This window comes from Mycosarcoma maydis, chromosome 20 (genome assembly GCF_000328475.2).
Source record: "Mycosarcoma maydis chromosome 20, whole genome shotgun sequence".
Classification (NCBI taxonomy): Eukaryota; Fungi; Basidiomycota; class Ustilaginomycetes; order Ustilaginales; genus Mycosarcoma; species Mycosarcoma maydis.
In genome coordinates this window covers 259772-281718 of record NC_026497.1, presented here as the reverse complement: position 1 = coordinate 281718, position 21947 = coordinate 259772, and the positions used below count along the sequence as shown (strand labels likewise).

Below are 21947 nucleotides of genomic sequence, written 5' to 3'. Positions count from 1 at the left end.
GCGCGATATGGGTCGTGCTTACTTAGTGAGCCGGCTATGTTGAAAGAGGACAGAAGCGTTTATCAAGTAGGTCTTTCATGCTGCAGCGTCTTGCTTCACATAAGATCACTCAGCCGTATGTACAGCTGCAAAACAAACTTTTACGACCGAGGGCATCAAGATGACTGTGATTGATATACTAATACAAAAGATCTCCTCTTGAAGGTGGACAAATTTTCGATGAGTAACAGAGCGACTGAGTCTGGTGACTATTGAGGTGCGGTCAAGTGCCGATCAACAGAACTTCCACTTGTGGTTGCAGTTGGTACACGTCACAAATGTAGTCATCGGTTCGTCGGCGGATCGCGTCTGCATCTGGTAGTACCTTGTCTTCCTCTGCTTGCACCTGCCGCACTGGAATGCGTCGGTCTCGGCCTCCTGCGCGGCAGCACCTTTAGCCTTGAAGAGATTTTGCATCTGCAACTCTTCGATTTCTCGTTTTCTCTTGTCGCTCGCCAACTCTTCGTTGGTCATGGTTACCAGCTTGTCTGCTGCAATATCTCCTTCTACGACGCGAACGCGAAGGTCTGGGTTGTTCTTGTCCTTAATGTTGAGCGAAAGGCTACGCACTTTGTTGCGGTAATCGGCGGTGACCGAGCCTTTGCCCTGATTCGAGAGGATCGCAGCTTCCACAGCCACAGCCGCGTCAAAGATCTGAGAGTCGTTCCAGACGTGTGATTCCTTACCGATTTCCAGCGACTGGTAGAGGAGTTTGAGACACGCATTGCGCACCTTGTCGTTCAGGATCTCAAAGTCGATCTTGGTGGAGGACGTGGATTTGGCTGCTGCTGATGGTGTCGAAGCTGGAGATGCCGATGCTGTGCCGTTGCCGTTGATTGTGCCATCTGGTTTCGATGTTGTCGGTGCAGGCGAAGCGGTGGAAGAGGGAGCTTTGCTGCTATTCGCAGACGACTGTGCCCTTTGCTTGTCTACGATGGCCTTCCAATCCTTAACCAAAGACTTTGCCTGGTCCGCCACCTTTTTGTCCGAGTGCGAACGCATTTTTCCGACCGCCACACCGATCTTGCTTTGACGAATAACATCCTCTGTTGGTGCCGATAGCCCAGACTTGAGCTTGGAAAAAATGGAGAGGATGGCCTCCGAATCTGACGAGGTGGCGAGCTTGGATAACTGCTTTTGCAGATCCTTGAGCTCGTCGAGCGACATATCTTTCGAGGACATGCTGGCCAGCCAAGATGGTACTAGACGTAGTATGAAGCCTTGATAGAAAGTGCTAGCTGCTTTTGTGAAAGGTGGAAAGCTCGCGGATGGGTGGCGTGCGTTTCTTGAGAGACGTGTCCGAACAAGCTGCAATAGTCGCGTGATGCCTCTCGCTTGCTCGTTTGTTGTACTGCGGCGACACCAGCGTAGATTGAACCGTATAGTTCTTTCAGTGGATGTATATGTACTTGAGGCGTCTATGAAGGCGTTGTCGACGGAAGAGGGGTTGTCAGCACCTGTAGCGGATGGACGTCTATGGGATAGTTGCTGGAAACGACAGAGCCATGATGCGATACGTGTCGGGCGCCATACAAAGTCTCATTCAAAAGCTATACCACCCATCCATAGTGGGAATTTTGCGAATTGAATGCGACTCGTGATCAGTACTGGAAGACGGCTCTTTTTGCTCAAAAGTGCTTGAAAGTTCGCCAACGGCGCCGCTTGGCTATTCAGCGATTGAATTCCGAGAGCCGAGTTCAATCACGTCCAAGACTTTTCTACAACGCGGTCATCTGGTCATTTGATCTTCGATATCTCCAACATCCTTTGCACAGCTGACTTCGAAGGGATCACATCGACCTCAAAAGCTGCTACGTAGCAATTATGGCATCTGCCTCAACATCAGCAAGCCTAGCAGCTGGCCCGGGTCCGTCACATGCAAGCGCCCAAGAGCACAGCTTGCCTCCACTCTCAGACTTGCTTGCGCGATCCTCAAAGCGGGCAAGGCTTCTGTTCCACATTGATGACGATTACGACTTTGACAACTTCGGCGACACCTCGGCTTTTGAGCCTGCCAGAGCTCACTTGAGTTGCAAGATCAACTCAGAATATGTGGACGCCAAAGTGCTGCCATCGGCGATTCTGGCTCAACAACAAGCTGCTGCTGGTCCGATGCGACCTGGAGCGGCGGCCGCAACAGTAGCAAGCCGGTCTAGCAAGCGAAGAGGAGACGAATCGCACCTATCGAGGCTCATAGATCAGATAGATGGAGGCGCCGCGTCATCTTCAACATCAGTAGGGCCGGCGGCGCCTTTTCCGTCCAGTCAAGCTCTCACTGTTCGAAGCAACAGTAATTTGGCTTCGGCTGCGCAAGCATCATCCTCAGCAGGCTCATCCGCACTTGCGCTTCACCGAGGAGGGTCGTCTGGCTTGCTATCGCAGGCCCTCATTCAGAAGAAGGAAATGGCAAATCGCAAAGCTAAACCAGCGTTTCATCCCAATTGGAAGCTCGCGCGCGTTATCTCGGGTCATTTGGGATGGGTGCGCTGCGTTGCTGTGGAACCGGACAACAAATGGTTCGCAACAGGTGCAGGTGATCGCATGATCAAAATCTGGGACCTGGCATCGGGCGAGCTGAAGCTCTCGCTGACGGGACACATCTCGCCTGTTCGTGGTCTCGCTATATCCGCGAGACATCCATACCTGTTTTCGGCGGGCGAAGACAGAATCATCAAATGCTGGGACTTGGAGACCAACCGTGTGATTCGACAATTCCGTGGGCATCTCTCTGGCATCTACTCGCTAGCGCTGCACCCGACGCTGGATGTTGTAGTAACCGGAGGAAGAGACGCAACGGTGCGTGTATGGGACATGCGCACACGCGAGGCTATCTTTACAATGACAGGTCACCGTGGCACGGTCGCCTCGGTTGTTTGTCAAGACTCGGAGCCGCAGATCATCTCGGGCTCGATGGATGCTACTGTCAAACTGTGGGATTTGGCGGCCGGCAAATCGATCACCACGCTCACCCACCACAAGAAGAGTGTCCGTACCCTCGCCATCCATCCGACACAGTATACGTTTGCATCCGGAAGTGCAGGGGGTCACAATGTCAAGACGTGGAGATGTCCCGAGGGCACGTTGGTCAACAACATGGCGCATGATACCATCGTTAATACGCTCAGCGTCAATGCTGATGGCGTACTGTTCAGTGGCGGTGACGATGGAAGTCTCAAGTTTTTCGATTATGCGACCGGCACACCGTTCCAAGTGGCCGAGGACGTGCCACAACCAGGCTCTTTGGATGCTGAGGCTGGTGTATTCTGCTCGGCGTTTGATCAGACCGGAACACGCCTTATTACCGGTGGTGCGGACAAGACGATCAAGATTTACAAAGAGGTCTGAAGAAGACCTGTATTGTGCACAACTGAGCCATACCAATCCTACAAAGCATACCCATCGTAGCTCTTGTCCTAAAGTATGCGTGTATCGCATCAGCAAAGTTGTAGTGTGAGAGCAACCGTGAACAAGCTACCTTGTTGTTGAAAGTGAGGCGATTCATTCGTGATTGAGATCCAAAACGGCTTTTCGTACGAAAGAAGTTGGTGCGCAAAAGAGACATCCGAGGCTCAGCCAAACCCAAGCCGAAAAATCGTGAATTGGCCAACAGGCACACTTCATCTCGGTGCTCAGTGCTCGACGCTCTTCCGAATTTTCGATATTCGTCTCGCCCAGATCGCACCTCAAGCACACAAGCCAAAGCACTTGAAACAGCAAAGCGAGGCAATCGTGAATCACGAATCTCGATATTGGAAGAATCGCAGCTTGGGCGCTTGCGTCGCAAGAAGATTCGATATCCAGATCGAACAGAGTGTCGCATTAGCTGCCGTCCAAACTTGGTCGTCAGAGAAGCTTCATCGGCCGACGATTAGCGCTGCGCTTACCCGGCTCGAGATTTTCAACGAGGTATGGTGCAGCAAAGTAGAGATGCCAGCTCGCATCCCGATGAACCACCAGCCAAACGGCGCACGCTCCAGATCAAGCTAGGTCGTCCACGTCCATCATCTGACTTTTCACACCCCGAACAGCCGTCTCCATCGCTCAATCGCAGTCGGCCTGGCCATTCGCACGCCATTCGCATATCTCTCAAGCGCAAATCGACCGTCTCAGAATCGCAAGCTGCCCCATCTCGATTGGCTGCTTACCCCGCAGAAGATCAGGATGAGGACGACGACAGGGACGAGGATGAGAATGAGGATGACGATCAGGATGTTGGTACATTAAACGCTTCCGAGCAAGACGACGATGACAGGGAACCAGACAATGCCGAAGATGACCAGCAGGATGACGATGGAGAAGAAGAGCAAGACGAAGAGGAAGAGGATCAACAAGACGACCTTGATGAGAATCAAGATGGCGAAGGTGACAACGTCGATAGCGTAGCGCGCGGCAATGCTGCATCCAATCCACGTACTCGCGGATTGAATGGCGCTTTCAGGAGCATTTCTGCTGGTACCGCCAACCCTTCTCGCCGACCTATCAAACGCCTCCGATCAAAGGGTCTCTACGAAGCGCTGCCCAAGCTGATCGAGAATCTGCAGCGCCGCGATAGCTACAAGTTCTTCTGCGAGCCTGTCAATCCGGACGAGGTCCCTGGTTACTCGGACGTTATCAAATCGCCCATGGACTTTGGTACCATGCAACGCAAAGTCCAAGACCGACTGTACAGCCACATGGACCAGGTCAAGGCTGACTTTCAGCTCGTCATTTCCAACGCAATGACATTCAATCCTGAAGGCACACTCTACTACAACGAAGCAAAACGCATCGCTGCATGGGGTAATCGGGCGATTGAGCGAGAAGGCATGGCTGTCAATGACAATGGACGTGCAGGTCTCAAGGGCGAAGAGATGAGGCGGCAAAGAAGACTGGAAAGAGAAGCAGCTACTGTTACTTCTGTCGGCGTTTTGGAAGGTCCGTCGTCTGTGGACGATGGCCACAGTCGTAGGCCCCTTCGCGGCTCGACAGCCAATCAGCAGCCGGCGCTGGACGATGCGAGTCAGCAGCGAGTAGGCGACCAAAACGCATCCGAAGAGCTGACAACACGTTCAGCTGCAAGGGGATCACGCTTTGCCTTCAGCGCGGGTGTAGAGGCGTTGATGGAAGCTGCGCGAGTCACTTCACAGGCAAGGCAACGTGCAGCCATCGCACTGGGCTTGACAGGGGGTACTTTGACACGCGAAGACTCGGTACAGCCAGGCGCAGGTGTAAAGGCCGAGGGCAATGCTGATATGGACATCGACGATGACGAGGACGAGAATGTGTCGGACGAGGAAGGCGGCATACGCGCCAATGTCACCAGAGAGCGTTCGGTAACCGTGGATTGTGCAGCAGGCGTCAATGGCCGACAATGTGGCTCATCGCAGCCATGCGGCACACCCTCGACACCTCTGGGACAACGGCAGGCCAGCCCGGGCGCGTTGAGGCGTCGGCTGGCAGCAGTGACAGGTACACCTGCTCAGGCTTTGGCTAGTCCTATGGGAGCGTTGTCAGCTGTAGCAGGTGGAACGAGTAGGGCTTCTAAGCATTCCAAGCACAGGAAACGTCTTAGTGCACCAGGAACCCCCAAGCGTTTGCTTGCACGAACGGGACTGACGGGCTCGGGCACACCTCTTGCCAGTGTAGCTTCTTCTTCTGGTGCGGCAACGGATAGCGCCGGACTCACACTCGACCCAGCTGCGACTGCTGCCGCCGCAGCCCAGCTCATTGCCGATTTGTCACAAACCCAGATTCAGACAACCGCAGCCAGCTACTCATTCGAGGACAACGGCTCGATTAATCCAGAAGATATCGACGATCTGCAGGCTTTCTTGACGCTCCATCGTAGTGGCAAGCACATACTGATGCCGACAATAGAGTCGCTTCATCCAATACCTTTTATTCCTGGCGACTATATCACTAATAGCGGCGCAGAAGGCAAAGCTAAAGACCAGGACAAAGAACAGGAGCGCTCAAAGGAGAAGGAAAAGGCAAAGGATAAGGGTGCAACAGACGATGGCGATGACGAGGACGAGGACGGCAAAGGTGACACCAGGGAAAAGGGCGACAAAGATCCGCTCTCGACACTTCCACCCTCGCGTCCTGGTGCGCCTGATCCACTCTACTCTGCCATTGCACCTGAGCCTGAGCCGCTACAGAGCAACCTCAGCCACGATGTGGAGCCACTGCCACGACACTTTCGAAACTTGCCCTTCCACGCACCGAGCTTACCGACCAGGTCGCTGCAGGATCAGGCATCGTACGGCGTGCTTCACTCGTGGGACAATCCAGCCTACGCTGAAGCTCTCAAGAATGACAAGAGACCCAAAAAGCAAAAGGACAAGGAGCGCGAGAAGGAACGCGAGACGCTCGAAGACTGGAGTTACTTCCGACCCACTCTGACGCGTCTTCTCGAGATCACCGATCTCGGACCTTTTACTGCGTTAGTGCCGACAACCGAACAAGACCAAAGGTCGGAACCGGCGAAGATGATGGCGAAGGGCAAGACGGCAAGAGCTACCAAGGGCGCGCAAGCAGTGACCTCGCCCACACCGGCGTTCTCTACGACTCTACTGGGGGAGCAAGGCATTCAGGCTATCAAAACGGAGCTTGGACAAAGCGAGGAAGGTCTCAGGCAAGCACAGGGGATCCTCATGCGATACATTGGGGCCGCTAAAGCTGGTATTGCAACGACACGAAACGGTAGCTGGACTCAGGCGGAGCAACAAGCAGCCAGCAGATATGTGTCAGATACAGTGTATGCTGGAGTTACCGGAAATGCCTACGTCCGCAGCGTGGGCGAATTTGTAGGTGGTGCGATACACCACGCCATGTTGCTGGATGAGGCCGACGATGCAGAAGAGCAGCAAATTGCAGAAGCAGAGAAGAAGCTTTTGCTGGCAGCAGCGATGCGCAAGGTGACAGAGACCGAAGCCACACCCGAGCCGAGCGCTGCTTCGCGGCGTGGACCGTTCATGTGGCGTGATACGACCGAGGAAGCAGCTGGCACAGCTACACCGTCGGTAGGTGGTGAGCCAGACACCTCTTGTGTTGCTCACACCACTGCTCTTGGCACTTGGATGGCAGAATTGGAAGATTCAGTGGTCAAGCCGGTCATATCCGAGGTGCTTGAGGACCTGGAAAAGGGGGAAACAAAGCTGGCTCCGTTGCGCAAACCTCTAGCACATGTGGTGGAGGAGGAAGTCATCCGACCCATCACTGGTCACACGCTCGATGTTTTGCATCTGGTGGCCGTGCTACTCGAGGCGCACGGCTTCGAAGAGCTTAATGTAGATGAAATCGAGGCGCGTCTGCTGCGCAACAAGATGAGGCGACATGGAATTAATGGTGGCGAGGTGCAGTCGCATGCAGCTCCTCGAGCACAAGCGGTGGCTGAGCCGGCCTCGGCTACCAATACGTTCCTTGCGCCATCGCAGCCACCCATTCCTTTCCAGGCAGAGCTTGACTGGCTCCAGGGTCAACCAGACCTCTCGAAGCTCTTGGACGAAGCACGTTTGGATGTTGACAGTCTAGGGTCTATTGTCAACTATATCGTTCAGAGCGCGTAGTGGGCGCAACTTGCTCCGATCATTCACATTGCGCGACATGAAGCACAATCCACCCACATTCCCGATTGTACCTCACAGGGTCTGCTCGACTCTCGCAAGTCTCTGTGTTTTTGTGGTAAGAACAAAAGATAGGGTCTGTGTGAGAGAGATCTAGCGCATGGGGGCTGCGAGAAAATGTTAGACTGCTGTACTGAAAGCCGGTATCCTCCAGCTCTGCATCCAAGCCAAGGTGAGCGTACATCTCGGCCTCGCCATAGTAGCCAGCATTGTCAGTATCAAAGGAGAGGTGCAAGAGCAGCGCCAGCATGTGCGCCCACAGCTCGGCACGCTTCTAGACTGTGCCTTTGCTAAGGCTGTACGGCTCGCTTGCATCTGGACCGTGAGCGTGGAAGTTGGTCTGCGTCTTGCGGCTGGAGGTGAGCAGACCGCTCATCCACGCAGCGGCACACCTCTTGCTGGCAACGTAGATCCAGTGCGCCCCGTAGCGGTGAGCGCCTCTCCATTTGTTGGGCTCACCATGTAGGAGGCCAATAGCAGTGGCCGTCTTGCCAGCCCGAGTACGTCTGCCCGTCCAGGGCATGTTGCCAAGGACCAAGGTTACTGTTGTACCCTGACGGCTGAATCTGCGGAGCAAGGAGACCGGCACGGTGGAGGAGCTCCTGATCCATCTTGATGAGAGCGCTGACCTTGGCCTTGGCGGCATCGTCCAGCTTGTCTGCAGACTCAGCCGTACTGAGTGCTGCAGGCGGAGGCGGAGACACCAATGTGGGATGGCTAGCATGCACCTAGCGAGCGTAGGTCTGGCTACTCTACCAATACAGCTGGACAGCGTCATTGCCGACAGCGTCATTGCCGACAGCGTCATTGCAGTGGTATGTGCTTGCACCGCCAGCAGAAGTGTGCTGCTTAATGTGGCCCTTCACGGCAGACTTGCTCTTGATGCTGTACGTGCAGACCGTGCAGTGGCGGCCATCGTAGCTGACCGCCAGCTCTGGGATGCACGGCACTGGCAAGAGTTCCTTCTTGAGTTCCACAGCCGAGAATTCTCCAGCTTCTGCTCTTGAAGGAGCAGCTTGAGTGTAGCTAGCTGAGCATCGATCAGCGTGTAGGAGTGGGACTGCTTGACATGAGCCACCCTCTCCTTGACTGACGGCATCAGAGCGAGTCCATAACCGCAGTTGGGACGTGTGCAGACTAGGATGCGTGGGTGAGCAACCAAGCCAAGGTGGAACTTCTGCAGCTGCATGATCTGTGCAGTGCTGATTGGAGCGGAATCAGCAGTCTGAATCGGAAAAAGCAATAGATTCTCAGTTATTGCAATGATACGTGGTGACGCGTGTTGCAAATCACGAATGCTTACCTCTCACCAGGAGAGCTGGGAACAGAAGTCGCTGCACACTAGGCGTTGTTGTTTTGGATGTTGGTGCCGTCGTTGCCAGCACCAAAAGAGCAGTCGAGGATTTGTGACTTGGGGAAGAGAGATGCGGAGCTGGGAGCAGAAGAGTTCAGTGAGTGAGTGATGGATCTCAGTCCGTCCATCAGCAAGAAGCCAGCGTGTTTGTGTTCAGCATCACCCTCAGCAGGCTCAAACAGGATTGGCAGAGACGCACGGCTGAGCATACGAGACAGACAAAGGCAACCATCTCTGTCTTTCAGCTGGGACCATCGCGGCGGCAGCAAGCAGACAGCGATTGTACCAGTCAACTCATTTAGTGCAGACAATGTCAGACCGTTACTCGAACAGGCCGTAAGCTTTGCCTAACCCCACTCCTGCTGGCCGCAACACCATCCACGGTTGGAGATCTTCAGAAGTTCTCACCACACGCACCCCTCGATTGGCAGGCTGCAAGATCCGACAGACTCTTGGATTCCACAGTGGACAGCTTGAGACTCACGGTCACAAAGCTTATGGTCTGTGGTCACAAAGCACTGTACAAGGCGTCGATCCAACAAAGCGGTACTGCGGACCGTGAGAGGAGCCACAAGACTCCCACCGACGGCCACCGCCTTGGGCTAGGGTTGACTAATGACTTTGACTTTATTCACCATGGGCCTATCCAGTAACACAAAGAAAAGGGGGTGTTGCATCGTCAACCCTAGCTGGGTTACCCCTTGTACCTTTCACTTTCGCTTATACGCTATCAAGTACAGTAGTGCATGCGAGCTTACAGATCGTCGACGCTATACAAGGGCTACAATTAGAGTATAACGGGACGCCATGGTGCAAACTTTTCTCACGCCCTTTTTAATATGCCTGCCAATCCTCGCTGCTTGGTGTCACGATCCTGTGCCTGATGACCGCGGTCTGGGCGGATGACGCAATAAGTTGGAAAATCCGTGACAGGACGCGGTATCGGCCGGGAGTGTTGAACGCCCCACTCAGCGGTGATGCGGCCTAGCTCGGTTCCGATTAGTGTGCAGCGCACCTCGTGAGCGTTCTTAACGACGGTGCTCTGCTATATGATATCTAGTGATGATTGGGGGACCGTCTGCAGTGTAGGTGCTGCAGTGTCGGTGTAGGTTTTGGATCTTGAACACGCTGATCCACAGGCCTAAGGGCACGAGCGTGTATGGCAGCAATATATTGGATTGCTGCACTGGTCGAACAAACGTAACGTAACTAGTTTCGCGATGGCGAGTAAACAGTAAGATAAAAGAATAATAGAGTGGATGACCCGGTGGATGAGGACCAGCTCGTCCAGAAGAAGGGAAATCATGTCTTATAAAGGGTGTGCTCCGCACCCACGGCCTGCGTGTGGCGATAAGAGAGAGTGGCGATAAGAGAGTAGGATGAGGTCCAGCCCATCAGTAGATAGCGTAATGTACCTAGCTATAATGGATGACAACCAGCTTATCCACGAATAGTCATTTCTGGCCCGTGGACAATCCTGTTATTCCTGGCAGACTCGTGGTATCTTGCGGCGCCTGTAACACTTGGGTGATCATTTTCTACAGTCCTCTGGCTGAATGCAGAAGCTTCAAATGTCTGGATTTCTTTTTGAATTCGCTGGACTTTTTCTGGCCAGCCCTCCGTCGTGACTGGGACCCTAATGGCTTCGATAATAGAATCCTGTCTGTCCTGCTTCCATTCTCGAAGCTTGGCAAATAGCCGAGCATTGACCGTTCTTGTTCCTAACTCTGACCCGAGAACATAGAAAGAAAAAAAAAAGAAATTGCAAAAACAGAGAAAAGGGCTACCAGTAACATGGCCCGTGCATTTGGTCGGAGCCTCAGTGTTTCCACTGGGCGGGAAATGTGTCTTCGTAGTTGAAACCAAGCACCATAACGTTAGTAAATTCATGACAGTAACATGAGGGTGTTGCTCTCGAGCGGGATGTGGCGGTTTGTGGCAACGTGCAGATGGGTAGCGTGGAGCGCACACGCTTTCAAATTTATCACCATCCTCCGCAACCCACTTGGTGACCATTCAGCAGACCGGCAGCAAGCATGGGCAGCCTCTCCACCTTCTTGAAACCAGCGTCGCGCTATGAAGCAGAGTTTGTCAGGTCCAGCTTGAATCGCTTGGCAGACTCGACTAGACCTCAGTAAGTCTCGTTCATCGCAACAGGTAATGCGTTCGTGCTTCGCACTGACTTTTCGCGCGAGCGTTCTCTTCACAGCTTCATAGGTAGGTCAAGCGGATGTTCTAGAAGCATGACGAGAAACGTTACTCATGACCTGGCTCATGTGTGTAGGTATCCATCCCCGCGATCTCACTAGTGAGGAGCTAGAGACCATCTCTTTCAACTTCAACCAGTAAGCTCGGCCAGCTTTTCTCGTACCGTCTCGTGACCTTTCATGCAGCTCACGCTTTCTGTTGCTTCAGTTTTGTATGGGGCTATAAAGTGGACGGTACGCGAACCTTGATCTCGATCGTCCAGACTTGTCAGCATGAGGTGTGGTACGCTGTAAGTAGTTAGTCTATATCTCCGTGGCCTTTGACCGGCAATTACTGATAGTGGCTCGATTGATGTCTCTGGGCTTCTTCTACAGACGGACCGTCGGAACGAGACCTACATACTTTCGCGAAGGCACCTCAAAGATTCACCGTTAGAGAAATTTGACGTGGTCCTTTGCGCCGTTCTTGACGCCGAGCTTGTATTGAATGATCTCATCGAGCCTGCTGCCGAGCCTTCTGTACCATCGGAAGCGACAGATAGCACACCGCAGCGCTCTTTCGATCTGTTCTGCTTCGATCTTCTGCGTTGGGCCGGACGGGACTATGCCCATAAGCCGTTTTGGATACGGCACAGGGTACGATCTGTTAACCTTTTCGATGATCGACAAACCGATAAGCTGACTGTACCCTTCTTTATTTTGCACTTAGCTCCTCGGCGAGCAATTTCCCAAACACGATGTGGTGAGCCCTCGAGAACGTGGTGAAGACTACAGGATACATGTCTGGTGAGTTGTTCACCTTTGCCAACGACCTGGTATAGTTGCGCAACAAAGCGACTAACGAACGCTTCCTTCGAGGTATCAGCGTTCGAAATTGCGCAGATCTCCGCCAGTGTTCAGTTTGGACAAAGGTAGCTGCCCGCGAAACAAGCGAACTTGCAATGGCATTGCAACCAGAGCTCGTTCCTCAATGCGACGGCATCGTTCTTTACCACAGAAACTGCTCCTATTTCGAGAAAGGCACAATCGCATGGTGAGTCGCCCTCTATCCGATACACCAGAGCCGTTCACGGACAATTACTGAGACGAAGCGTCATGGGACAGTTACCGATGGAAACCCCCACATGTTCTCACCATCGATCTGCTGATTCGCAAACACGACTCGGAGCAGCAACGTCATTCTCTTTTTGCCTGGGAAGGCAAGGGTATCTACAAGCCCGTCACGATGAAACAGCGAGTGCAAGGGGTACCAGAATGGTAGGGTCTCCATCTGTCAGCCCTCTTGGCGAAGCTTTCCCTTACTGACCACCATCTTACTCTCTTCAAGGGAAGGATCCGAGCGCATAGCCGAATTTGTTGTCAACAAGGACATGGTCACATTTGTTCGCTGGAGAGATGACAAGTATTGCGCCAATCACTCGCAACAAGTGCTTCGAACCATACGCCAGCAACAGCAACCGTTAACCTGGTCTTTGGTAAGTCCCGTACGCCTCTGCCACTTGTGTATCCATTTGATTTCTTCTGACACCAATGGGAATGCGCTCCACTTAGCTCGTGGAAGCGACAAGATAGTACTGAGAATCACCTAGATACGCAAGATAGTCGAGGACGTCAACGGTCGTAGACTCACGAATGGGGAAAGATCAACTTGATTTGCATAGGAACTTTTTCGCGGAAGAACTGCGCTCCTCGACTCTTCATTGTGTTGCTCACCTTGACAGCGAGCGATTTGTTCTAGGCACCGCAAATGCACAGCACTCAATGAGTTGTCCTTGCTCCGTCACTTTCTGATAACCTCTGTCCGCTCAGTATCATCCTCTAAAGGCCGGGGGTTTCCTTGGCAGGCTAGGAAACAGACTCCTCCGTCAAGCTCTTTCCAATCATTTATGACTAGTTCCGAAGGTCGTTGCAGAAAAGCACAGACGTGTCGAAAGGAAAAACTTTTACCAAGTTGCCTATGTGACGGTTCGTTTGCGAATGACGAAACAAGTGTAGTACTCTGCATCAACCAAAACAGAAGCAGATGATTAGGAAATGCCGTTGTGGCGAGAAGGTACGAAAGGATTCGGTTCTTACCTGCTAGCCGCATAGCCCATGCAGGCACCTCGGCGTCTCCGACAATTTTCGAGAACAGTTCACTTTTGTCAGAGCTGCTGGCACAGCTCCTAATGTACTCTGCGAATGAAAGGGCTTGAACTTCAAAGCCAAGAGTCTTTGCACAACTATTGAGAAGGCAAGTGTCAGCAATCGCCTGTCAGTCGAAGCGCCAAGAATGACACTCACTCGAAAACCTCGGCTGGAGAGATGGCGGCTTCTTGCAAGTTTTCATAGGCATCCTTCAGCGTGAAGGAATACCACTTCTCCTGTCGATTTGGTGCCGGGATGGGACAGAAACGGTATAGTTGCTTATGATCGTCGAGATGGTGCATGTCTCGCCTTCCACCCAAAAAGACAAATCATCTTGTCAGCAGCAGGCGAAGAGATGTAAAAAGCGCCGAGGTAAAAAATGCCTACAGTATTCTGGTACCATTCGGGAAAGCACCTAGGAAGATGCCGTCGGTTTCCAGACAGTCATTGATCCTTCCGAGGAAAGTCTTGAGCTTGGACCTTGTGCTGCACGCATTCTGCATGCCCATGAAGCTCCAAATAATGTCGGCGGTGGGGAGGGATGCTGTCTGGAAGGGGAGAAGAGAGAGTTGTCAGGAAGAAGGCACTGCGAGATATGCCAAGTTTCCCTTACCTACCTCGATGGATTGGCAAATGAGTCGGACTCTGTCATGATGTCGGAACGGTCCCTGAGAAAGCATGTTCTCGCTCATGTCTGCCCAATCAAGGTGGTCAGCAAATTTAGTCGATTGGGGAGGACATGGAAGGGACGAAACGCAACACACCAATGCCAGTATAATTTACTCCAGGGAAGCGTCGTTCGAATCGAATGAAATCTGCTCCCCTTCCGCAGCCAAGATCGACGACACGAGGAGTGCTAGTTCTGCACATATTCGTATTGTCAAGAATGAGACACTCTTTTACGTAGTTCGTCAAGCTTGTGAACGCATGACTCTTTCGCAAGTGCCTCTTTTTATGAGCACAAGCTTGCTTATGTTGATCTTATAGCTTGGAGGCATCAAAGGTCAGTTTGATTGATCTCAACTACCATCGACTAGAAACGGACTCACATGTACGCTCAATAGACAGCATCCTGAGTGGCTGATTGTGGCTCCTTGCCTGGCAGAGGTGTGGGGTCTGGAAAAGGGGAGGCACCGTCACAGCCCTTTTAAGTACATTCTACTGCTACTATCACTAACAGTACTAGCTGCTTCAGTACCGGGCTAAATACAGTGAACGTGAGGATTATTCCCTTTTTGGGTACATTGAGATAGAGACAATCACGAATGATCCCCGAGAGAGGAGTTAAATGTAGTTATGCGACAAAACTTTTGCCTAGGATTGCCACAAGGTGCATGTGTAGCTTCTACGAGCTGAAGATGGTGTTCGCTTAAGCTACCTTGATCCAGAAGCTGGGTGACAGTCGCAGTGCTTCGTCACCCGAGACCGCATGAAATCCGCTACGAGTCTTGTTTCCCACGGTTGCTCGGCGGATGTTAAACGAAACAGAAAGGTGGCCAATCGTGAATCAAACATGAAAGATTGTAGAAAAAGGCGACCGTATTCACGATTCGTGATTCGTGATTCACGATTTATGGTGCTTGTCTGGCGGAGATTTGCGTTAAGATAGCACGACTTCCAACATCCTGTTGGAATATTTCGACTCACGACTCTTTCATCGAAAATAAGCGAGATAACTGGCTTGCAGTCGAATGCATACTAGACGGCGCGCTCTAATTTACGATTAGGGTGCCGTCTTCCGTTCGCCGAGGTAATGGAAACGCTCAATTGGATCAGTTGTACCCGGTCAAAGTACATCCGCCTGTACTTCACAACCCTGATACAAACTGGCAGGCTTGAGGCCATTCATGGACAATTGTGCTAGATGTCTATCAAGAGTTCGTCTATCAAATTCGTACACATACAACTTGAGAAATGACGCTGATTCAGAGCATCACGTATATTATAGCGGCCATTCTTACAGCTTGTTGAATTTCCACTATCCATTCCAAGAACTAAGACCTCGATCCTCCAAGATGATTCGACTTACGGCCCTTCTGGACCTCGAGTACGTCGCACATCTTCTCTTCTGGTTGAACTTCCACCCAGACGAATGCATCTACTTATCCGCAAAGGGACGTGGCTTCGGCGAGCCAGACGGCGTGGCAATTCTTCAGATCATCTTCCTCAATCAAATGTTCATTCTTGACCCATACAAGCATGGCCTACGGCTATTCCAGATCGCGTCGACGGAAGATCCGATGTACACCCTTCAGCACGTACTTGAAGACCCGCGACGTTTGAAGATTGGATTCGATGTTCGCAGCCTGAGCAACTACTTATACTCAAGCTTCGGGGTGAAGATGACGGGAATCCTGGATCTTCAAGTGCTCTCGATTCTGCAACAAAGTGACATTGAAAGCCCCTTCTTGCCGAGTCTGAGAACAGCCGTTCTCTCAACAAAGTCTGGTCCGGTCCCTAAGGCAATCCGACAGGCGGTTTGCGAACGCACAAAGAGGTCTAAAGCTTTCGTTGATCAGAAAGGTGGAGATTCGACCCCTCTCTACCTACGGCCTCTGCCCAGGAAGGTGATGCTTTACTGCGCTAACGATGCCATCTTGCTGCCATATCTCATGAAGTCCTACCTTTCTCTTGCGCTGCCGGCACAAGAAGAGGCATTAAAGCTCAGCAATTCCAGACTCCTGACGTCGAGGCAAAAGGATTTTGTCCTGAACGCACCGGAAAGGCGTCTTAAAGATGACGGCAAGTCTCAGACCACGCTTACTGCAAGTGGCCCATAGTCGGGGTCATTGCAAAAACTCTATACATCTGTTGCCAATACACATGCGCCTCATGTAACTTCTCGCGACTGGAACTCATATTGCTTGGTGTCAATGTCACACGAGTCTGCTATTCAATTTTTAGGCAAGTACTACGTCTACTACGTCTACTACGTCTACACTACGTCCATGGCACTGAACAGAGCTTGCACCCGAGTGCAGACGTACTGTTCGCATGGTCTACGTTCAGGTTCAGACTTCGAAACTAAGTGGCTTGTGCACATGGCGGCGAGCGCTTGCTCCGAATCCAAAGAGAGTACACCCGAACCTCCGTCATTCGCTGTTTTCGCCCCATTGTTCACTCGTTGCCTAAACGGCACTTGCGGGGACTGTCGCTTTCGACCTCCGACGGAATTTTCTTTGCAACCGAGATGCGAAGAAGGGCAGACGTGATCAGCTCAACCTCAGCACCACGTCTCACTTCCTCGTCTAATGTGCAAGCCGTTGCGCAATTGAATGATGCGGGGACTTGTTTTACTGCAAATGATCAACACTCGCTGCGAGCGACCCTAAACTTAACTAGAAAAAAGTTAAATCTAAATACGCGTAATGAATGAATTTCTTTTTCTAAAGTTTGCCTTTGATTTCTTCTGTCTCGGTGTGTGTGCTTACTGATACAGTATGGAAATAAGAAATAATATGCACAAGTAATTTTGGGTAATTTTTCAAGGAACCAAGGAACCAAGGAAGTCGAACGATTCACTGACCTTCGGTAAGCTTGCCGCGGTTGAAACATTAAATATTTGGGCCGTGCGCGGTGAAGATGCCGCTACATTATGGGCTAGTGAATTTAGGATGGGTTCTCTCAGACCCCATCTAATGCAGCTGCGTACGATGCTTCCGTCAGCGGTTCGAGCCCAAGCCACGGGGCTAGCTGCACAGATACATCTGTCTGATCACATATCGCACCGACGGAAGCTGTGACCGCACGACTACTTTTCTGTAAGGTCAAAAGACCCTCGGGTCATGGGACCCTGTTTTCAGAAAAGGTTTCAGTCTTCCCGGTGCGCCTTCTGAGTGAGAGCGCAATATATAAGTTAAGGTACACCGTACACTCTGTTCATAGTTGCAGGTCGACTGGTGGGGGGGAACGGACATACTTTGAACTCAGCTCCTGGCGAATGTAGAGGCACGAGCCGCGCGAGGTGGTTATAGAGAAAAACAGCAAGGTACGCATCGCGCTTATGGAAAGCAGTCACAGTCTCAGCTGCGGACACGGCGAATCGGGGGACCAATCTCGCCCGATTTCCTCCTTCTTTTCTTTCTTTCTTTTTTTTCTTTTTTGTTTTTTGGTCAAACACGATCAAGAAGCTTGCGCAAAGACTTCTCGTGACTCTTGTCAGTCACGAGTGATTCACGATTTAATCGTGAATGGAGAAGTGGGCGACGCATCGCGCGCGCAATCATGTGCAGGAGCAACATGAGCATCTGTGCTTTCAGCCTCTCTCTTTACCACCAAATCCATCCACCTGCTCAACATGGTACCCGCCAAAGCTTGGGACAACCGCGTTCCCCAGTCATCTTCCGCCTCGCAGCCCTCGTCATCCTCGATGGCGGCCGACCATCCATCCTTGCCGATACGCAGTCAGGATCAATTGGCACCAGACACGAATTACCCCGACATCGCATTCGAGGTAAGTGCAGCCTTCTCGGGATGGCGTCACTGCGGGTCACTGCGGGAACAGAACACCTTACGTATTCTTCTTCTTCTTCTTCTTCTTCTTCTTCTTCTTCTTCTTCTTCTTCGTCTTCTTCTTCGTCTTCGTCTTTTCTTTTATTTTCTTTTATTTTCTTGTTTTCTTCTTTCTTTTGGCCTTCATCAGTTTAGCAACAGAAAATGGCGAAGCACAGCCGCGTATCTGCAAACGGAACTTTTGTCGAGCATGAGACTCGTGATTAGTGCAGATCAGCTCTCTGCTAGTCCTAGAGTGGCGCAGAAATGCTGCGTCAGACTTGTCCAACTCGAGGAACAGGAGACTGGATATGATCCGATATTTCGTGTTTGGTCGAACCAACCAAGCAATCCTGATAGGCTGGAACTTATCTGGGACTATCATACCGAAGGCGGCTTCCCGACCGCGCGTGCCCTTGTATGTTTTTGCCTATACTGTTGATCTAGCAGCACACTCGCTGACGTTGTCTGACTTTCTTGTCACACTAATTACATGCAGCGTCGAAGAGTGCAATGGTCTTCGATGCAGTGAGGTCGGACTAGCGATGGTTTCCATACCTCTCGTGTCGACGCAAGTTGCATCACTGGTTGATCCTGCTGGGCGAATTTTGGACTCGTCAAGCTGCGCTACGTGGCATCAGCAATCAATGCGGCTGGGATCTGACGATTTCTGTGTACGAAAGCCATTCCGAAGATCCTCCATTCGGGACCAAAATGTTCTCAAAGTCGAAGCTCCCCTACGTGGCTCTGCAGATCAGAAACTATCAAGACGCTCCGAAAAAGCCCGAAATTCTCGGGCCGTCCCTCAGAAGCTCGAATCCAAATCAAAGAGCTCCTTCTCGATATTCCAACTTTACGATGTGAGCGCAACTTTTGGTCGAGATCGCACAAGAATAATCCGAAACAAACGATCCATCACTTCCAAATCAGTGGTCACGTGGAGTCGAGTATCCCGGCAATCGGACAGGTAGACGAAAATAGTCGCAACAAGGTCCCGGTGCTTCTCGGTTTCCCCACGACGGGGCGTCAAGATTTTGAGGTGGACAAGAGTAATCTCGCTCGTCTAGCCAAGATGTCCCTACCTGACTACCTGAGAAGAGCAACCACACCGAAGAAGGAGAGGATCACACCAACTCACTGTCTTCCAGACACCGACGAATTGAATCAGGAGAAGGGGTCCGCCTTAGATTTCCGAGAAAGGCGTGCGGTTGATCGAGATCTCGATGGCACGTCATGACATGATTGCGGTAGGGTTTAGACACTTTGTGAGCGCGACCCCTTGCGATGGAATCAGCTTCGGCACTGTACGTATTGTTGCATGACGAGAAGTTCATGGCTGTTGCACCAGTCCGGGTAAATTCGACCTCTCTTCATGCTTGGAGGGGCAACTGAGCTACCTGCTTTCTGCGGGTCTTTCCACTTATCGAAGTCGATCTGTCAATCACTTCCCATCCTATCTGTCACGTCAGACGCTGTCGGATTGCTGACCAACTATTTACAAAGCACCTTGCTGCCGGGATAGTTGCGCCACCGTCACCTCAATCAACTTCGTCTTGGCCTGCCATGTCGGCGCCGCACGTCCAGTCCGATCTTCATCCAGTCGTCCTTACTCCACCATTTGTACAGGCGCTTGTAGTCCGGTCTTCATCCAGTCGTCTGCAACCCGGTTTCCATTCAGTCGCCTGGAAGTTGATCTTCATCCAGTCGCGTGAAATCAGTGCACGTCAGTTTCAGTCAGCAAAGGAACGACTATGTAGTTTGAACACGAGAGCAGGGCGTACGAAACCGCCAGGATTATGAATCACTCTTCTCTTAGCTCTTCCGATGTCTAGCTATATTTTCTGGTGTCAGTCTCTTGCACACCTTACTACACTTTGAACGCATATCAATTTGTGTATAGAGATTTGGATGAAACGAAGCAATGCTTGGGTCGAGGAACCTTGATCTGACGATCTAATCTAGATGACCTTGCGCCGAGTGCTGAGGCGGTGGGTCAATTAACTGTATATCAGCGGCGAGCGCTTCCAAGTGCTGGACAAAGATGGCGACCGTTGTTTTCATTGCGATAATTGTGCTTGACGGAGGCCTCGGTGCTGCAATGGCAAACTTGACACGACGGAAAAGACTGCCGAATAGCGCGCCGATTGATACACCAACCTCAGTGCCGATACAAGTTGCGGTTTGTTAAAACTCTTTCTGCGAGCCCGCACCTCTCGTTCGAGGCTTTGAATTCGGTCTTGCCCACCATGTAGTAGCATCTCACGTCCCTGCATTCAAGTTCCAGCCGTTCACAGCCAGTCAAATGCCATGTTCACGATCCAGCGTGTACAAGCATTGATTCACACCATAAGCTCAAAGCCAGCGTAGGAAGTACAGGTGCCTAGAAAGACAAAGGATTAAATTACTCTGATTGATTCGGCAGTACGTTGCAACCCGTGTAGGCCTTTGATTGCAATGCTATTCAAAAATATGACTGGCCGCACAGCTGCTGATCAGGATGCTGACGACATTCTTCTTTGCCGCAGACAGGCTTCGAGGTTGACGCGAACCACCCAGCCAAAGTTTCGCCATAGACCCAATGCCGGAATTCTCTTCCCCAGACGCGCATTCAAATCGCATTTCCGCGTACATCGCTGCAGCGACGGCCCACCCTAGGAACGGGCGCAGGTTCGTCTCTGTTCGAGCTTCTATGGCAGTCAGCATTGCCGGTAAAGGAGCGAGGCAAGCGCGCGACGATGGTAAGTCGGCGCAGCTGGTATGTTCTCTCTCGCACGAAGTCGTGAGCTATGCTCGGACTGATGCAGGGAGTGGATTGCGGATCGGAATGAAGTTCTTCTCCAGGCAAGTTGATTTTTTATTGTGATTCGAGTTGGACTGCCTTTTCAATAAATCGTGTGGGATCAACCAGTGATGCAACTTGCGTCGACACGAGAGGTATGGAAACCATCGCTAGTCCGACCTCACTGCATCGAAGACCATTGCACTCTTCGACGCTGCATGTAATTAGTGTGACAAGAAAGTCAGACAACGTCAGCGAGTGTGCTGCTAGATCAACAGTATAGGCAAAAACATACAAGGGCACGCGCGGTCGGGAAGCCGCCTTCGGTATGATAGTCCCAGATAAGTTCCAGCCTATCAGGATTGCTTGGTTGGTTCGACCAAACACGAAATATCGGATCATATCCAGTCTCCTGTTCCTCGAGTTGGACAAGTCTGACGCAGCATTTCTGCGCCACTCTAGGACTAGCAGAGAGCTGATCTGCACTAATCACGAGTCTCATGCTCGACAAAAGTTCCGTTTGCAGATACGCGGCTGTGCTTCGCCATTTTCTGTTGCTAAACTGATGAAGGCCAAAAGAAAGAAGAAAACAAGAAAATAAAAGAAAATAAAAGAAAAGACGAAGACGAAGAAGAAGACGAAGAAGAAGAAGAAGAAGAAGAAGAAGAAGAAGAAGAAGAAGAAGAAGAAGAAGAATACGTAAGGTGTTCTGTTCCCGCAGTGACCCGCAGTGACGCCATCCCGAGAAGGCTGCACTTACCTCGAATGCGATGTCGGGGTAATTCGTGTCTGGTGCCAATTGATCCTGACTGCGTATCGGCAAGGATGGATGGTCGGCCGCCATCGAGGATGACGAGGGCTGCGAGGCGGAAGATGACTGGGGAACGCGGTTGTCCCAAGCTTTGGCGGGTACCATGTTGAGCAGGTGGATGGATTTGGTGGTAAAGAGAGAGGCTGAAAGCACAGATGCTCATGTTGCTCCTGCACATGATTGCGCGCGCGATGCGTCGCCCACTTCTCCATTCACGATTAAATCGTGAATCACTCGTGACTGACAAGAGTCACGAGAAGTCTTTGCGCAAGCTTCTTGATCGTGTTTGACCAAAAAACAAAAAAGAAAAAAAAGAAAGAAAGAAAAGAAGGAGGAAATCGGGCGAGATTGGTCCCCCGATTCGCCGTGTCCGCAGCTGAGACTGTGACTGCTTTCCATAAGCGCGATGCGTACCTTGCTGTTTTTCTCTATAACCACCTCGCGCGGCTCGTGCCTCTACATTCGCCAGGAGCTGAGTTCAAAGTATGTCCGTTCCCCCCCACCAGTCGACCTGCAACTATGAACAGAGTGTACG

General features: G+C 51.6%; 9 protein-coding genes across 9 annotated transcripts; 5 read left to right on the top strand and 4 right to left on the bottom strand.

Moving 5' to 3' along the window:
* Positions 1-273: 273 nt before the first annotated feature.
* UMAG_05888 (transcription elongation factor DST1) lies at positions 274-1221 on the bottom strand (the record flags this gene model as incomplete). Its single annotated transcript, XM_011393931.1, has 1 exon — positions 274-1221. The coding sequence occupies one exon, from the start codon at positions 1219-1221 to the stop codon at positions 274-276; it is 948 nt and encodes a 315-aa protein (XP_011392233.1).
* Positions 1222-1863: 642 nt separating this feature from the next.
* Positions 1864-3384, top strand: UMAG_11036 (uncharacterized protein; the record flags this gene model as incomplete). Its single annotated transcript, XM_011394022.1, has 1 exon — positions 1864-3384. One exon carries the CDS (start codon positions 1864-1866, stop codon positions 3382-3384), a length of 1521 nt encoding a protein of 506 aa, XP_011392324.1.
* Positions 3385-3947: 563 nt separating this feature from the next.
* UMAG_11035 (uncharacterized protein) lies at positions 3948-7586 on the top strand (the record flags this gene model as incomplete). Its single annotated transcript, XM_011394021.1, has 1 exon — positions 3948-7586. The coding sequence occupies one exon, from the start codon at positions 3948-3950 to the stop codon at positions 7584-7586; it is 3639 nt and encodes a 1212-aa protein (XP_011392323.1).
* A 331-nt stretch (positions 7587-7917) lies between these two features.
* On the bottom strand, positions 7918-8832 carry UMAG_12318 (uncharacterized protein; the record flags this gene model as incomplete). Its single annotated transcript, XM_011394054.1, has 4 exons — positions 7918-8149; positions 8196-8318; positions 8400-8528; positions 8621-8832. 4 exons carry the CDS (start codon positions 8830-8832, stop codon positions 7918-7920), a joined length of 696 nt encoding a protein of 231 aa, XP_011392356.1.
* A 2201-nt stretch (positions 8833-11033) lies between these two features.
* On the top strand, positions 11034-12776 carry UMAG_11034 (uncharacterized protein; the record flags this gene model as incomplete). Its single annotated transcript, XM_011394020.1, has 10 exons — positions 11034-11131; positions 11207-11214; positions 11282-11342; positions 11413-11494; positions 11580-11840; positions 11914-11990; positions 12070-12237; positions 12309-12461; positions 12532-12679; positions 12756-12776. 10 exons carry the CDS (start codon positions 11034-11036, stop codon positions 12774-12776), a joined length of 1077 nt encoding a protein of 358 aa, XP_011392322.1.
* Positions 12777-13159: 383 nt separating this feature from the next.
* Positions 13160-14402, bottom strand: UMAG_11033 (uncharacterized protein; the record flags this gene model as incomplete). Its single annotated transcript, XM_011394019.1, has 7 exons — positions 13160-13203; positions 13281-13426; positions 13488-13640; positions 13719-13879; positions 13949-14025; positions 14096-14311; positions 14381-14402. 7 exons carry the CDS (start codon positions 14400-14402, stop codon positions 13160-13162), a joined length of 819 nt encoding a protein of 272 aa, XP_011392321.1.
* A 944-nt stretch (positions 14403-15346) lies between these two features.
* On the top strand, positions 15347-16111 carry UMAG_05883 (uncharacterized protein; the record flags this gene model as incomplete). Its single annotated transcript, XM_011393930.1, has 1 exon — positions 15347-16111. One exon carries the CDS (start codon positions 15347-15349, stop codon positions 16109-16111), a length of 765 nt encoding a protein of 254 aa, XP_011392232.1.
* Positions 16112-17628: 1517 nt separating this feature from the next.
* UMAG_11032 (uncharacterized protein) lies at positions 17629-18354 on the top strand (the record flags this gene model as incomplete). The annotated part of the gene is made up of 3 exons (XM_011394018.1): positions 17629-17784; positions 17974-18240; positions 18322-18354. The coding sequence occupies 3 exons, from the start codon at positions 17629-17631 to the stop codon at positions 18352-18354; spliced, it is 456 nt and encodes a 151-aa protein (XP_011392320.1).
* A 2428-nt stretch (positions 18355-20782) lies between these two features.
* Positions 20783-21517, bottom strand: UMAG_11031 (uncharacterized protein; the record flags this gene model as incomplete). Its single annotated transcript, XM_011394017.1, has 3 exons — positions 20783-20815; positions 20897-21163; positions 21362-21517. 3 exons carry the CDS (start codon positions 21515-21517, stop codon positions 20783-20785), a joined length of 456 nt encoding a protein of 151 aa, XP_011392319.1.
* Positions 21518-21947: the final 430 nt, after the last annotated feature.